This window comes from Taudactylus pleione, unplaced genomic scaffold (assembly GCF_031769625.1).
Source record: "Taudactylus pleione unplaced genomic scaffold, aTauple2 ptg000370l, whole genome shotgun sequence".
NCBI classification, from domain to species: Eukaryota; Metazoa; Chordata; class Amphibia; order Anura; family Myobatrachidae; genus Taudactylus; species Taudactylus pleione.
In genome coordinates, this window is record NW_028284771.1 from 3,622,597 (window position 1) to 3,640,039 (window position 17,443).

Genomic DNA, 17,443 nt, shown 5'->3' on the forward strand with positions numbered 1-17,443 from the left:
TGGCAGCAGTGGGATCTCAACCCACACCTCCGAAGAGACTGAAGCCTAAACCCAGCGCCTTAGACAGATCGGCCATGCTACCACTGGCTGTGCAGAAGGGAGAACTCTGGAAATAAGAGGTCTCAGCCCCTGAAGCAATGGACATATTGTCCTCATTAGCTGAGGAAATTCTACGCCCCTGTCCAAATCATAACCGGACAGGGGCATAGAATTATCTAGCCTGGAGGGTTTGCGTCTGGAAAGATGCATAGAACTGTGCTAAACCCTGCACATATAAAAAGGTACAACCGGGTGCAGCTGGGCCCCTGTAAGGATACAAGCCCTGGGGTAGCCAGTCTATTAGTCCTCTGCAACATTACTAGCGGGAAGGACTGCATCCATGGCGGTTCCCGAGAGAGGTAGTCCAAGCCGATTCCTGGTTTGAAGATGTGGTCGACTGAACTTTCTGGCTGAACTTCCCTCTCCCCTCCCCTTTTAAATTAAATAAAAGAAAAGTAAAAGCATAGACTGCTTAAAAGCACTCTCTAACACAGTGCTTACTCCTGCGAGGCACCAAACTAAAAACTGTCCTGCCTGGGGCTGGGATATAGGGGAGGAGGAGTCGGGGCTGCTGGGAGAAAAAGTTTAACTAGCTGGTGCTCAGGCTCCTCCTGCTCCAGCCTATACCATGATAATGACTGTGGGCCTGATTCAGAGCTGAAAGAGCGCTCGCTCTGAATCAGGGTGTTTTTTTTTTGGTGCGGCCACCCACAGCTATTGCGAGCGGCCAGGTGATGGTCGCGATGGTCTCGACCATCGGTGCTTGCGACGAGACCCGTGCAGTAAGGTCTCGTTCCCGCAAGCCCCAGTGAGCTTCTGGCTCTTAATAGAGCCGGAAGCTCACCACTGACATCACTCGTGATGTCAGTGGGGCCGCCCCCAAACGGCAGCCGTTCCGTCGGGAACACCTCAGTTTGTCCAGCCACCCCCCCTGCCCGCCTCCAGAACGGTGCGAGCTGTCAATCAAAATCAGCTGCCCCCTTTTGGTGCAAGACCCGGAGCGACGGAGCCCCCATTGCTAGCCGGGTCTCGCACATGTCGGCGCCGGCTCCGGCGTGCGCATGCGCAGTGGCCAAACATCGACCCGCTCGCGAGTGCATAGCTCTTGCGAGCGGGTCTGAATCAGGCCCTGTGTCCCCCAAGGCATGAAGAAGAAATTAGAATATAGGGCCTGATTCAGAGCCGGACGCAATTAGCGCTCGCTCGTCCAGAAAATAGGGGTGGCTATTCAAATGAACCGTTCGCTGTTTGCGGTCTGTTCACGCCTCTAGGTCTGAACGAGCGTACAAAACTTGCGGTCGTTTTTTAGGAAACTACGCCCCCTGGCCGCTCGCATCCTACGTCATGTCCGCTATTTATTAGATTAATCGAGTACATCGAACAGGGTATGAACTGCTCGCTATTCTTGTGGTTGGTTTTTGCTACCACAATTTTGCGAGCAGTTCTGGCTATAAAATAACCCAGTGACGTGGTCAATGACGCTGCTGTTTTAAATATGCACACCCATAAAACGCCCGTTTTGACCTTTAAGCACGCCTGCGATCGGATCTCCACTCCCCGTTTTCAAGCACCTTCCCCTGTTACCACCCACATACGCCTTTCTGTCACTCAAATTAGCAGGCATTCGCTATTTTGCGAGCACATGAATTTCGGCCGCACTGACTGGTTCGCGCATGCGTATAACGATCCGTACGCATGCGCAGTTGGGCAAACATCGCTCAGAGCGAACGAGCTGCCGCTTACGAGTGGCTCTGAATCAGGCCCATAGTCAGTGTACAGACCATGGAAAAATCATTTTCTAAAGACATTCACAGAAACAAAGCTACCTGAAGACTTTCCCCTGAAGAGAAGTGTGTGGAGGACATGTTCTTTTCTTTAATCAGGCTGGGAATGTTGTGAGCATAGGGATCCTGGAAATAAATGTACCGAATTGTATAGCTGTGGATGATAGGAATTGAAAGTAAAATAGATGATCTTGTTTTATAACAAACACTTTATATGATTGCACATAGGCTTTTGGTTTACAATTATCCAAAGCCTATTTGAAAAGAGTAAACACATTTTTATAAAGTTAATTTTAACTTATATATATATACTGCACCAAAAACGTAGGCGGCACTCAGAGACTGGTAGAAAATGTCACCCCCACGGCGGAGGGACTTTAATGGGTCGACGTTTCGGGGTCTTCCGCCCCTTCCTCAGGACAACAGAATGAGGAAGGGGCGGAAGACCCCGAAACGTCGACACATTAAAGTCCCTCCGCCGTGGGGGTGACATTTTCTACCAGTCTCTGAGTGCCGCCTACGTTTTTGGTGCAGTGTGCATTGGGGGTGCTGTCCTCCTAAGGAGGGCACCGGAGCAAGTAGTGACCTTGTGTCTGGAGACACAGTGTGGAGGAGTGCCGGAGGTGTGTTTTCTTTATTTATTTATATATATATATATATATATAAATATAAATATATATATATATATAAATATATATATATACAGTGCAATGGGTTTTCTGCACATAGAACCTTCACTCTATTCATCTTCACATCTATTATTATATCAGTGTGGTGCAGTACCTGCCCGGCTATTTGCATGGCTAAGTTAAACAAGTAATAAACACGTATAGTAATGCAAGTTTATATACAAATGTGCAATATATTATCATGCAAGAAGACATTTCTCCACTACACGGCAGACTTCCTATTTGTAAACTGTGTCTATAAATCTTTTGAAGAACACCTTATATACACACACACACACACACACACACACACACACACACGTATGGCACCTATTGGGCTAAATGTAATAGCTTGTGATCTGCAGCCGCTTCGGAGATTTATGAGCGTCTCCTGTATTTTTAAAGTGGCAATCATTTTAAAGGCTAAACCAGATTGGTTTAGCCCAGTGGTTCCCAAACTGTGTGCCGCGGCACCCTGGGGTGCCTCGGGACACTTGCAGGGGTGCCTCAGGTTGGTGGTCCAGCACCAAATTAAATTATTCATGGTCAATGTAAGTAAATATGCGGGTAAATAGAAGCGCAGACCTATCACCCACTACATAACTGAGCCTAAGGATGACAGGTTAGCACAATTTATTTCACTTTACTACTTCACTACATTTTTCTATGAATTTTTAAACAAACTTTTGGCTTAGGGGTTCCGTGAAAACAATTCTGATGCACTAGGGCGCCGTGATTCAAAAAAGTTTGGGAACCACTGGTTTAGCCTTTAAAATTAATGCCGCTTTAAAAATACGGGGAGACTCGCATAAGTCCACAACCTGAAGATCACAACCTATTACATTTAGCTATTATCTTAAAAAACTGAGACTTGGGGTTTTCTGCTGAAGGGATTTTCCATAATATGGAGCACCATACCTTACATCTACTGAAACACATTAATAACTCTGTATTGGCCTGCTCTCCTGGCATTCCCAACCTCATTAGAAAGTTTAGCAGAGCACCTCTAGGATAAAGGTGCTCACACACTAGACAATTATCTGCACGATTTCGATGCATCGTAACGATAAATCGTTCAAATTTGTGCAAATCATGCAGTTTCCATTGAGGGATAACGATCCCATGTGCAGTCCCACGGGTCGTTAATCGTATCTTCAGATCTTACCTACTGCAGGTAAGAACTGACAATCTCTTAAACGATGCACTGGAAATAGTTAAGGATGCACGATAGGTCGTTAGTAGATTGTTTGTCAAAATTAACACTTTATACATGATATAGTTTGTCCAGGACTGCCAGGGAGCTCAAAGGAAATCGTTAACGACATTGCATTGTTTGCGAGTCGTTTAGTGGGGTTGGGTATGAAATCCCAGCTGTCGGGATGCCGCTGTTCAGAATACTGAGCATTATCCTTTTGATTAGCGCATCACCATTTTTTGTTTTAATCTATTGCTGTTGATGAGCCCTCACAAGCTCTCTGGGTTTATTACTGCTTTAATAATTTAATTACTATTATTAGAGCCAGGTATTGGGGGATAGTGTTCAGAATACTGACAGCAGCAACCCAACAGCCAGAATCCCGACACCCATAGGAACTGCTGGTAAGTATTTTCCCTACCCCTACCCTAAACCTCCCCTGTGCCTAGCCTAACCAAACCTCCCCCTCCCCGCACCCTAATCCTAACACTCCCTCCCCAGTGCCTAACCCCGCTACCTAACGTTAACGTCGCCATACACCCCGATACTTACCTTTGTGATGCAGACGATCAGGATATTGGTGCCGGGATCCCGACCTGTCGGGATTTCGGCACCGGTATTTAGAACATTGGCATCCCGCACGCCGAGATGCCGACTACATCCCGTTTAGTGTGTGAGCACCTTAACAGGCTTCCAAATCTGTCAAGATTCCACCAACTTCTGTGCTGGCTCATGACGTGACACCGATGTCATCGCCTGTCTGACAGGGGTCTCAGCCGGGTTGCGCCCGGGATGGGCACATGAACATAATCTTGGGTGCGACACAGCAATTTAGTGGAAAAAGGGTATTAGACACTGAGGGGCACTAGTAGAGTTGGACACACACCTGAATTGTTTCTTGCATGCAAAATGCATTTTTATTTCATACCAATAATGTATGTATTGGTATATGGAATAAAAATGCATGTCCGTATCCAGCTCTTTGCACATCTTATGGTGCATATACACGGTCAGACTTGCTAGATCAACGTTGAACGATTTGACCAACGATCTCAACGATGAACGATTTCTGACACTATTGTCCAAATCTGACTGCAAACACAGTCGATTTCAGATATCGTTATCTGACATGCGGGCACGCGCATCATTCACCAATGCATGCCAACGATATAAACGAAGTAACGATTTTTACAATCGTTATCGTTCATATCTTCCAGAAAATCTGACCGTGGGTACCCTCCATTACACGTACAACTCTGGGGAATACATCCAACTAAGGGGTCAATCGAATTAAGTGCGAATTGCGAGGTACGAGTTGCTGTTTACTCTTCGAATTTGTAAAGCAAATTCATTTTGCAATTTGCACTGTACCAGTCAGAGTGAATTCGCACCTCCCTGAAGGTAAGAGATGGAAAGGAAAATCTTTATTTTAAAGTTAAAATGTCAGGACACCGTGCTGAACCCCTTGGACACCCCACCCCCTTATGACTAATTAGGCAATTAGTAGTTTCCAATTATCTTAATTAGTCCAATTACATGTTATTTTTGGAGTCAAAAAATAAATGGCCTCAATTTACCCCAAAATCAACTTTTTCGTTAGTTTAGGCACCCCAAATGTAATTACAGTATTTTTTAATTGAAAAATAATTGTTTATCATTTTTTTACAATTTTCCAAAGTGCCCTCAAAGTACCCCAAAATCACCTTTTTACCTACTTTTTTGCATTTTTCGTTTAATTAGTTTGAGATGAAACGAAAAAAGTTTGCTTTTTAATAATTTTTTCGCATTTGTTATAACAAAGCACAAATCAGCCATTTGACAACATTGAAAAAAACCTTCAGTACTTTCCAATGCTTTCTATACGGTCCTGCTAACTAAATTATCTATTTTGAGGGGTCCAAGAGGGTCTCCCCTCTTTTTCATGCACTTCTCTCACATCACATTTGGCAGTCATTTCGCAAACCTCCGCTGCAAGTAACGCAAATAGGTATTTTTAATTGGATTGGAGAGTTCTCGTGAGTGCACATTCGTGCGAAGTCATCGAGTTTCATGAAACAAAATCCCTACTCGCAATTCGCACCTAGGGCCGTATTCAATTAGAGGTGAGAAGCTGCGATCGGCAAAAATAGTTCGCCGATGCGATGTTTTCGCCACGTTCCAAAATATCGCCCTATTCAATCCCAGCACGTTTTCACATGTGAGAAAACTCCATAGGCAAAAAAGTTTATCCACCCAAAGGCAGGAGAAGAGGTGTGCAAAATCCCTTTTTTTGTCGAAAAATGTGGGGACTTGGTTCAGAACCCTTTGGACACCCCCTTCCCCTAATGACTAATTAGGGGAAGGGGGTGTATTTTTAAGAATTTTTTATACTGTACTTTATAGACACAAAAATATACTAGAACCCATTTAAATGAACCCCTAATTTAACTACATCAATTATTTTTCTTAAAAGAAATAGCTTTTTTTATCATTTATCCACATTTATGCAAATAACAGCCCTGTGACTCAACTTAAGAATCTAAAATACTTTTATTAGGTCTATTAATAAACTTCTATATTGATTTCCGGGGTCACTTAGGCTTTTTATGGGGTACAGACGGATTTCCCCAAAATAAGCAGTTCTTTACGCTAATTCCGCCATTCACTGCATTCGCACCTCTACGTTTTCACCTGTTTTGGAATTGAATAGGGCGACAGGCGGGAACGCGCATTGTGAAAGTATGCGATAACTTTGCGTCCAAACAGGCGAATGTTGCAAAAAGATTGCAGCGGAGATAACATTTCGGCGGCCGTGACTTTCCACCTCTAATTGGATTGACCCCTAACTCTTCTAGAGCGCCAGTTTTCAAAATGGCTCATTACCATACACAGAATACTGTACAGTTATAAAATGAAGGTATAATTGTGTCTTGCTGTTAGCAATGACCTGATAAGCTGCACTGCTCTCTGTGCCTAGGAGTAGGGACTTCTGTGACAGCCCTAGGAACTAGGGATGTTAGAGAGGAACACACTGTGGCTCTCCAGCTGGTATGGGGCTACCCTCCCACTTGGGGCTTTATCCTCCTGCGTTACTATAAGGTGTGATACATACAGGCTGTGCTCAGTAGTATGATACATACAGGGAGTGCTCAGTAGTATGATACATACAGGGTGTACTCAGTGCTGATACCGGCGGTGGTTGCTGCTGCCTCACTGTCTCTCTCTCTCTCTCTCTTCGTGCGCCCGCACACTTCAAACTTTTTAGTTTTCTCCTAGGCAGCCAGGGACTTGGAAGGACAATAAAACCAACAACACATCATCCACTTCTTCGCCAAATTATCTTTACCGTGAACCGCTCAGCATTTCCCGCATACGTATTATATCTGTTACTATTGTCACGGTATTAGTTCCAAACACTCTGATTATAGCAAATGCTCCGCTTTGAAGCCGGACTCACTATACAGCTGCCAGGACTCAGTGCGGGCCGGACGTGGCGCGGTGACGCAGAACGTACAGGTGGAACGCAAATGAGGGAGCTGCTGTGCGTTCCAGCCAGGCGGCAGCAGCATGGGGAAGCTGAACGTGGTGTTGCTCCGGTACCTCTCCAGGGATGACTTCCGAGTGCTCACCGCGGTGTGTATGGGACTGGGGCATTGTGAGGACGCGGGGAGGGGGTCGTGCTTATGCCTTAGGAGGCTGACCTCATGTTGTGGAACTACTAGTCCAAGCATGCACATTGTGCCACCGCAACTGGAGAACTACACTGTGAGAGGCTGTATGACGGGGGATGCTGCTATTTGTAGTTCCACAGGCTAGTGTATCCGTGCAGTCAGGACGATGGCATAGGGCAGAAGCAGTGACCTTTCTCGGGATACAGGCGGCCGAGTTGTCGGGGGGTCACTGGTAGTCCTGCTGCTGTAAGCCTAGGCCCTAGCACTTACACGTCCTTCCTTTACCCAGTGTCCTTGGGTAGCACACACGGGTTCCAATCAGTATGTCGAACATGTTTAGAATTTCAATATTCACGATGTCATCATATTCAAAATGTTGACATTGTGAATGCCGACAGTGACCCTGTTGACACATAGTTAGGGTGGGTTTTAGACAAAAATATTAGTGCTGACATTGTGACTGTCAACTTACACATTCTGCATGTCGCCATATCATACCACAGCCGCACACAGACTTATTAATTATTTTATTACTAGATATTTATATAGCTCACACATATTTCCCAGCACTTTATAGATAATATATTAGTCGTTCATACCAATCCTTGCTCCACTGACATATATTCACTGAGAAGCTTATGATGAAGGCGTTAGGCTAACACCGAAACGGCTACTGTCGGGCGTGCAATGCTATATGGGGATCTGTGACCATTCACATTATATGGATGAGTATACTGCATGGCCTTTCAAGTTTGGGTGAAATGTATTGCTCCCCTTGGTCACACTGCAATATTGATATCCCTATATGCCTTGACTTATTGCTGATATCCCTAATGGACTTCCTATGCTGTGAACCTTATACCTGTGCTACTTCTGGGTAAAGTATTTTGATATCTTTTGCAAACAGGATGTGCTGGCTTGTTTTTTTTCTTTTAATTACTGCAACAATTTATAAGCCATGCACTCTGCACCTTGTTCTACTTCAGTGTGTGCTGGTGGTTTCAAAAGGACCTTATTCACTGAGAAGACGATATGTTTTTAAAGTGTGGGAGGGAACCACAGCACCTGAAGGAAAGCCATGCAAACTCCACATACCGATAGTGCCCTGGACAGGAATTGAATTTATGGCCTCATGGCTGTGAGACAGTAATGCTACCCAATATATGGGATCGAAGTTATTCAATTCAACACGCTGTTAACCCAGACTAAGGATTTCTTCTCGCACCCCTCCCGGGGTGCATGCAGAAATCCAACATATTCTGGCGCGATGCTGTTTTCTGCCCTTAGCACCGCGGAAACAGCATCATGCCAAGCAGCACAGCTTAGTCGGCGAATGTCTGTTCTCGCGACTAAACATGTTTAAGGCGTGAGAACCGGCATTCTCCGCCAAAATGGCGCACTGAATTGAATAGCTCTGGGAGCTCCTTCGCAGCGCTATTCAATTGCGTTGCATTGAATCGAGCCCTATTTATTTTATTGTGTTCTTAGACACACGGGGCAATTCAGTTGTTTTTACTGTGGCTATTTCTTTTGGGCTCCCGACAGAGCAAATGAATTGTTGCTCCGCTCGGGTACGTATAGCACACATTTCTGCTCACAGCCTCTGAAATGTGTGATAAGTTGGCACTTTTGGCACCCAAAGCAGTACTTTAGATGAGTTTAGCTCCTTTGCCTGGCTTAACTTGGTGCTTCTGGGTGGGTACACACGCCACTCGCGCCCTAACCGCAGCTATTCGCACCCACATGGAGAAACAATTGAATTGCTCTGTCGGGCGCCCAAAATAAATAGTCGCGGTAAAAACAATTAAATCGCCCCCACAGTACTTCTCTGACCTTATTATACACCTATGCGAATACCACAATACACTGGGACATTTCACATTTTGCAACCAGAAACACACTTTTGAGTGAGAGTGCCTATTTGCAGATCAATACACTGAACCCAAACAGTGTAAAAGAGAAATAGTAATAGTTAGGATGGACAGTTTACATAGCCTTATATAGAATTTCTATAGGTAGGCATCTCTGGTACGTATGTGTCCAAATACTTTTATCCTAAATTGCCCCCTTTGGCACGGGAATCAGTCGGGAAGCCGACGGACGGAATCCCAACCGCCGGCTTCCCGACTGTCTAATCCTGGCAAGTGTCTAATGACAGGCGTCAAAATCCCGACGCCTGTCATTAGACCTAAGCTGGGAGCCCGACACCCGACTTACTGATCGAAGGTAAGCCGTGAGCAGACAGCCACGCGGGGAGGGGTAGAGGGTTAGGTTTAGGGCTCCCGGGGGGGATTTAGGGTTAGCCCCCCCCTGGGAGGTTAGGGTTAGGCTAGGCGGTAAATCATATAGATCCCCTTTGATGCACCATGGAAAATGCGACTAGGCATTTACTCCATTTGCATCTCTGTGGCACTGCTAATGTGACAATAGCACAAGGTACATGTAACCTATAAAACACTAGTGGATTTGCGTTCTACAGCAATGTGAAAAACACTGTAATCTGAGATGAAAGGCAAGAGACTGGGAAATGACTGAGGTGCACCATGCGCCCTGCAAATATACACTGCCAGAGAAAAGCGAAAGTCCCATGTCCCTGTACACTACAAGTCTGTTGGTGAGCGGCTTCGGTGCAGAAAAGGCGCTACAATCTGAAGGGCCAAAACGAGCCATTCGTGGTGTGTAAGCGTCACACATCTCGCGCAATATGGCACAAATATGCTAAGGGAATGAGGACACGTCAGTGACTATAAATTTGCAAACTTGGAAATACCTGACACTGTGGAGTGTGCCAAAACCATATTATATGTGTCATAAGAGACATCAACTATTTTGAAACATATTGTCCTGAAATCTGAATTTATAATATACTGAAATGTTACATGAGTCACTAACATAATTATTTCTTGTGTGGATTATGAAGAGATTTACTTGTTCTGAATTTTATTTAAAAAAAAAAAGTAGCAGAATATAGTTACATTGTTATCATGCTGTTGTTTTTTTGCATAGTTTATTCCACAAGGAACAATGAGAGCTTACACTACATGTTTTCCTTCAGGATAAGTTATTTCATAACTAAAAAAAATGGCGCTTGAGATATATATATATATATATATATATATATATATATATATATATATATATATATATATATATATATATATAAATTTCTGTCATTGAAACTTAGTAGCAGTACAATGAATACTGTGGACCGTACCATATGATGGTGTAAAATAGGGTCTTATTGATACTGATGTACCAGACGGATAACATTAAGATAAATGCGATGCATTGTCGTAATCAGCTAATCATTAGGCTGTATAATTATTTAATAACTTTTTCTGTCTTCTAGGTTGAAATGGGCATGAAGAACCATGAGATAGTGCCAGCCAGTTTAATTGCCTCCATAGCCAGTCTCAAACATGGGGGCTGCAACAAAGTTTTGCGAGAGCTGGTGAAGCACAAACTTATTGCATATGACCACACAAAGAGTGAGTACTTGTATGTACTGTGCTTATTGCCATTGGTGATATGATTGCCTGCTCCCTGCTTACCAGTTAAGGAGAAATCATCTATATTAGACATCTAGATCATTCTTCAAGTGGAATAAGCCTAACAAATTCATGTTTAACATATCAGCACATAAAAATACTTTGTGAATAAACTATTACAGTAGTTGTATCCATTAAAAGTCAACCAGTCACGTTTATATTCAGTAGGAAGGATATTCTACACTTTGAAATATATAGCATTGGAAACGGATTATGTTTTGTTACTAATGTATTTAGTGTTTAACAATCTACAGCGTGAATGTGAAAGACTTGTAACTTAATAACATTTGAATAATGTAAACATTTACAAAGTAAATTTAATTTAGTGATTTTGAAAGTGCACAAGTCCCCAACATAAGTATGCTGGAGACAGCAAATGTATGACCTGAGCAAATGAATGCACCTATTAATTCAGAGTTAGTGACATCACTGGGGTTTGAAATTGCAATTGCACTTTAAAACACTTTATGATTTTAATGACAAGTAGGGACTGCCATATGGATGAATGCTTCCTGTGATGCCGTAAAACAAAATGCATCTATGCTGACTGATTTATATGAGTCATTTTCTTGTTTTAGCTGTTCAGGGCTATCGGCTAATTTATGGTGGGTATGATTACCTGGCACTAAGAACTCTCTCTTCTCGGGACGTTGTCACTTCAGTTGGGAACCAGATGGGTGTTGGTAAAGAATCAGGTAAAAAAAGAAAAAATACACACACTCTCTCACTATTATTCATGAATATAAACTTAAGACTTGATCACCAGATGTAGCTAGAGCTAGAAGGTATAGGCACTGTCTAATGAAGTTGTGAAGAAAAGTGATTCAACATTTCACTCACCAGGGATCTTTATAAAGGACATAAAAGTGCAGAACAAACCGGAATCCAATAAGCAAATTAAATTCCTTGAATTATTTAGTAACACACTTAGGGGGGAATTAAATTAGCTGCAGTATTTTACTGCCGCTCTAATTGATCCCCCGGGCTAATTCAATGAAACCGACACTTATAGGGGGCGTGACCTAATTGTGGGAGTCTTGGCCATGACCCACTTAGAAAAAAAACTATTTGCTGCGGCGCTGAGGATGGGGGAGTTGTGAGCCCGTCAGCCGGGGCAAATCCATGGGGGGTCTGTTTAGTGTGATTGCCCCCCTCAGAGGCAGAGGAGAGGAGACTGCTGCCCGGCACACAGCAGCGTGTGCTGGGCTGCTGTCAGCTGCTTATCGGGCATTTCTTTTCAGGAGCTCAGCAGGCTCCGAAAAAAATCCCAATTAACTCTGTTTTTGGGCAGGCACCTGCGTTAACACATAGCATCTGTTAACTTATTACGAATCCTATGTGTGTTCGCCCGTAAGCGGATTTTTCGGGCGAAAAAAATAGGATCTAATTGAATTCCCGAAGGCAATTCAAGCGTTAAAATCCTGTTTTATTTAACTGAAAATGATAAGGTCTAATTGAATGCCCTCTTTATGATAAATTAATTATTTGCAAACCTGTAAGCAGGGACCTTAAATTATTGTGCGCTGGAATCATTTCAGAATAGTTTTTTTTCACCTGACTGTGGCAGCTTCTTGGTTCTTTGGGCGGAATTCAATTGTTTTCGCAGCCCGCATTTCCCGTCTAAAGTGACAGGAGTTCGCGGGCCGCTATGCAATTGTTCCAGAATTCGTGCTGACTGCGCCCATATAGGTCAGGTTTAGCCATGTAAAGCAGCTAAACCCGACCAAAGTGCTGGGCGCTATTGCGAAAAGTGATGTTTGGGCGCCCAAACATGTCACTTTTCGCACATTTCAGCTCTCACCCCTATGGGGCTGCGAGCTGAAGTGGAGCGCTAGCAGCTGATGGTGCCCGACAGGAGCAACAATTGAATAGGTCCGTCGGGCGCGAAGGGGGGTAGAATCAATTGAATTCCGCCCTTTGTGTCAATAAATGTGACAGGAAAACAGTCTCCTATAGAAAGCTGTGCATCTGTATATTCTCTACTGAAAGTAATGCCCTTCCTGGTTGGTAAAACACAACCTTCTCACACATGTCTATGACACCCGGCATCTCTAAGTGAAAGATGTAATAGCTTGTGAAACAGATGATTATTACAGAGAGTGAGTGTGCACAAAGATTTGCTATCAATTTTAATACTTAATGCTAGTTTTTTTTAATAATTCTCATTTCCTATTGTTTTGATCCTATTGAAGACTATATTAAATATGCACCGTAATCTAACTCTTGTGCTATTGCTGCATATAGATATCTACATTGTTGCCAATGGAGAAGATAATCAGTTTGCCTTAAAACTTCACCGACTCGGAAGAACTTCTTTTCGTAACCTTAAAAACAAGCGGGATTATCACAAGCATCGGCACAAGATGTCATGGCTCTATCTGTCTCGTCTGGCCGCCATGAAGGAGTTTGCATATATGAAGGTAATTCTTGAAGTAATTCAAAATTGCCAATTCTTCCAGAAAGGTCCAAGAAAGTCCAGTTTTTATGGGGGTTTGGGGCAGCCTATTCCAGCCACCAAGATCACGGTACCGCAAGCTTCCTGACCAGATTGGACGGCAAAGAGGTTGGATGACGCAATTTGCATTGAATTACATCATCCTAGCCCTTCTGTAAATTACGATGCATCGTGGTGCTGCATAAAAAGGAGAATCATGGCATTAAACAGCGTGGGAGGGGGTGCTGCCCACTCCCCCATCCATCAGATAGGTTTGTCAAATTTTGAAAGTTTTGGGAAAGTATGAAGTAATTACTAATTTGTGACTTACACGGGAAGGGAAGACTACATTACGTCACGTCACTGTTCAGCAGTACAGTACATATGGACAAGTTTGAAATGCTGCCTAGTAAATGCAGCAGTATAAAGGATATGAAATGAATGAGTTTGAGGGGACATCAGTACTGTCACTTATTGTGTCACTTTTCTGTATTTATACGTTTTTATTGCATTGAAAGTTTAGGCTCTGCCATCTATTTACTGTTTTTGTCCTTTTTGCAAGTAAACAAATATTTGCTTGGTGGTGCCAATCTGTAGTAAAGCTGTGACTGCCCTCAGATCTCCCCAGCATTGGTAGATGTGGTATAACTTGCTGCTACCAGCATCTGATATGTTAGTTGCTGTCTGATTCAGGTTACACAATTATCAGTGCTGACATTGACAATGTTTTCTTATACCTGGGACATACATTTATCCCGTACAGCGCTAAGGACACACATTAGATCTCCCCATAGCACTAAGGGCTTTTCTTCCTTTGGGTAAATCAGGGAGGCAGTCACTGCAGGTTTTCCTGGGATCAGTTGGGAAGCTCAGCCTTTCCCAGTGAGCTGTATATTGGGTCTGATTGGGAGATGATTGGTAATGCAGCCGCTCTCGCAGTTTCGTTTGTGGGAATATGCAAATTCTGATCTCAGCCTTCCCTTTGTGCTCCACCGTGTGATGGAGGGTACGAACGGAGAGACACCCACTTCAGCCTCCCTGGTCTGTGCAATTGTAATGGAGATTGTAAACACCTCAACATCGGTCGCACCATCGACCTTTGTGGTAGCCTAGGGTCTACTTTATCTACTTTCTTCAAGTACAACTAAACATGGCCTCTGAGGCTGTGGGTTTACGATTGGGAACACCCCAGCTTCCCTAGACACGCCTGTGACACTCCCATCGCACGCCCATGAAATGGCCCAATTTTGCATATACTTTGTTACCTCCCAGTCTCCACCCTGAAAAGCCCAGGGATTGCAAACCCCTTTTCAAGTGTTAGCGATGCCATACACAATTGCGAATGCCATCAGACACTTGGGTTTGCTTGCGCGCAGTAGAAAAAAATCGCTCAACTGCGGGAACATCGACACTGCGTCCACCCCTGAATCAGGCCCATAGTGCTTGGATAGGGATTATAAAGAGAGGGCTGCTATTCTGGAAAAATACCGGGTGGAGCTGTAGAAAACATTTTTGTGTGTGTGCAGGGCGCCGGAGCTAGAGAGGGTAACCTTGGGCGTGGTCATGAAAAGGGGGCGTGTCTATAAGATGTGTCCCCTTTTCGTCATACTTGGGGGCATGCCCGGCACTTACGGACACGCCGGGCAGCCCCCAAGCGCTGCAGAAAGGGAGAATAGATGCCGGGCGCATGCGCCCGGTGTCTATTCTCCGGCGGTGACCGGGTCACCGTACGTTTCTCCACCTGCGGGACACTGCATCCCGCGGGTGAGGACGGCACCCGCAGGCTGTGAGGGCAGGGACTTTTTGCCCTCCAAAAGGAGGGCAGGGCGCCGCGCCCCGCTAAAACAGCCTAGCGGGAACGCTATATATATATATATATATATATATATATATATATAACAGCAGAAAAAAAAAAAATATATATATATATATATATATATACACACAGCAGAAACAGCAAACAAACAGCGGCACTCAGAGACTTTCATGAAAAAGTAAGTGTATTAAATTTCCATAGCAGGCACCAACGTTTCGGGACCGCTGCGTCCCTTTGTGAAGGTAACAAAGGGACGCAGCGGTCCCGAAACGTTGGTGCCTGCTATGGAAATTTAATACACTTTTTCATGAAAGTCTCTGAGTGCCGCTGTAGATATATATATATATATCTATTTTTCTGTAATTTACCACTTGTTGCTTTTGCTTTTCATTTGATTTATTTTTATACTCTTTATTATTTTCCTTATGAGTTATGTGATCTTATATGTATGTTTTCGCTCTATGTGCAGCCTCATTGGATCACCATACTAGCCTGTCTTTTTCAAGCAATATCGACCAGCAGGTAGATTTGAATTGTATTTGGTGATTGATCCTGTTACTTTTTGCTATCCAGCAGCCGTCAGTTGATTTCCAGCTGCTGTAACGCATATTTCCTTAATAGTGTTGTCCTTGACACGCATGTGTCTCTTCCGGGTTTCCGGTTAGCGAGACACTGCGGATACAAGACAGCATGGAAGTGCAGCGACAGGTGAGTGCTGTGCTCTAATCAGGTTTGCACATTGAGCGGGCTTTTTGCCCTTTATATTTCGGTGATATTTGGGTCAATATCCTCAGTTGGTTTTGTGCCCTGTGACGAAGGTGCCGTTGAGCACCGAAACGGCCGTTGGGCTTCACCCACACTATCATGGCTCCGTGTGTCTCCATGCAGTCTGTAATTTATTGCTCTCATGCACTTATAACATTTTAATATGTGACTGAAGGTATTGAAACTCTGGAAGCCGTTATTTATATGCACAATACAATTTTTTCAAACTAAGGTGTGCTGGTTGTCCTGTTTTGGATATGCTGATATATATATATCTATCTAATATTATATAATTTCTAGAAAGAAAGCACAGGGAGAAGGGGGCGCCACATCGTACATCAAAATGTATAAACTTTATTTGCAATTCATACACAGTCTAAAGTAGCGTGCGGCTATCACCACTGCTAGTATAACCAGCATAAACAGTGGCAGTATTTGCCCTGCCGGTGTCCCGAACTTCTCAAGGAAATACTCCCTGGGTAACTTCTCAATAAATGATCGAGTCACAAAGCCACGGCCCTACGCGTTTCGTCATCAGACTTCGTCAGGAGGCTGTCTGGTGATTAGTAGAACTCATTTAAATAGGGTTGGTGGGCCAATAATTTAATCTATTCTCATTGCCGCACCTGCAGCTTTTTACTTATCATTTACATAGAAAACACAGTTTACATGAAAGAAGGTGCTTACCAATGCACTATGACATAATATAATTCAATAAATTACGTACAATGTGTCTATTGCTAGCAACACATACTGGTTTGCAACATTATACTGAAGACAGTAAAAAGAACCATATCCTTAAATAAAAAGATTTAAATAAGATTAGTAGGCCATTAATATCATCTGTGTAGGCCAGGGGTGGGGAACCTTTTTTCTGCCGAGGGCCATTTTGATACATATAACATTATTTGCAGGCCACGACCCTCCATGTGACATCACACGGGGGCAGGGCCACAACCGCCGGTGATTACAGTAATGCATGGAGCATCCTGAGGATGCTTCGGGGAGCTGTAAGGGCAGCGGTGTGACCATCTGAAGCATCCTAAGGACGCTCCAGGTGGCACTGCTGCATAGATTATAGCTGCAAGGTGCAATTGTAGGCACCCTGCTAGCCAGATGAGGCTAGCAGAAAAAGCTCAGAGGGCCAATACAAATGATTCCGGGGGCCTTATACAGCCCCCCTGGCCTGAGGTTCCCCATCCCTGGTGTAGGCCATTAACATATATAATTTAGAAAAGAAGACACGCAGTAGGGCCTTTAAAATGAGCCTTATTTTATGGAAAATACATTTTGGCCTAGGATATGACGTCATTGTTAAGTTCCTGTTTGTTTCTGCTGAAAAATAGCCCTGATTAACTGTAATCCTAAATGGTAGTAGTTGCTGTTTAGCCAGTGTATGTATAATACTCATTCATCATTTTGTTGTTTTGAGTAGAGATAAGAGAGAAAAAATTAAAACTTTTTTTGTATGTGTCCTATCAAAATAAGAAAAAAAAAAAAAATATATATATATATATATATATATATATATATATATAATTTAT

At 43.6% G+C, this 17,443-nt stretch overlaps 2 protein-coding genes across 3 annotated transcripts in view; one reads left to right on the top strand and one right to left on the bottom strand.

Annotated features, from left to right (window-relative positions):
* Positions 1 to 7,177, bottom strand: part of LOC148508350 (uncharacterized) — a 161,654-nt gene extending 154,477 nt beyond the window's left edge. Inside the window, exons 1-2 of one of the 2 annotated variants that reach the window (XM_088444659.1) lie at positions 6,834 to 7,176; positions 1,866 to 1,977 (exon numbers count right to left, since the gene is read on the bottom strand). In XM_088444659.1, the coding sequence (XP_088300785.1) occupies positions 1,866 to 1,904 (39 nt within the window). In that variant the 5' untranslated portion in view covers positions 1,905 to 1,977; positions 6,834 to 7,176. Of the gene's footprint in view, positions 1 to 1,865; positions 1,978 to 6,833 lie in introns of both variants that reach the window. The other variant, XM_088444660.1, reaches the window with a different exon arrangement.
* RIOK2 (RIO kinase 2) overlaps positions 7,171 to 17,443 on the top strand; it is a 40,205-nt gene continuing 29,932 nt past the window's right edge. Inside the window, exons 1-4 of the mRNA XM_088444661.1 lie at positions 7,171 to 7,298; positions 10,686 to 10,824; positions 11,463 to 11,579; positions 13,129 to 13,304. Of these exons, the coding sequence (XP_088300787.1) occupies positions 7,233 to 7,298; positions 10,686 to 10,824; positions 11,463 to 11,579; positions 13,129 to 13,304 (498 nt within the window). The 5' untranslated portion in view covers positions 7,171 to 7,232. The remainder of the gene's footprint in view (positions 7,299 to 10,685; positions 10,825 to 11,462; positions 11,580 to 13,128; positions 13,305 to 17,443) is intronic.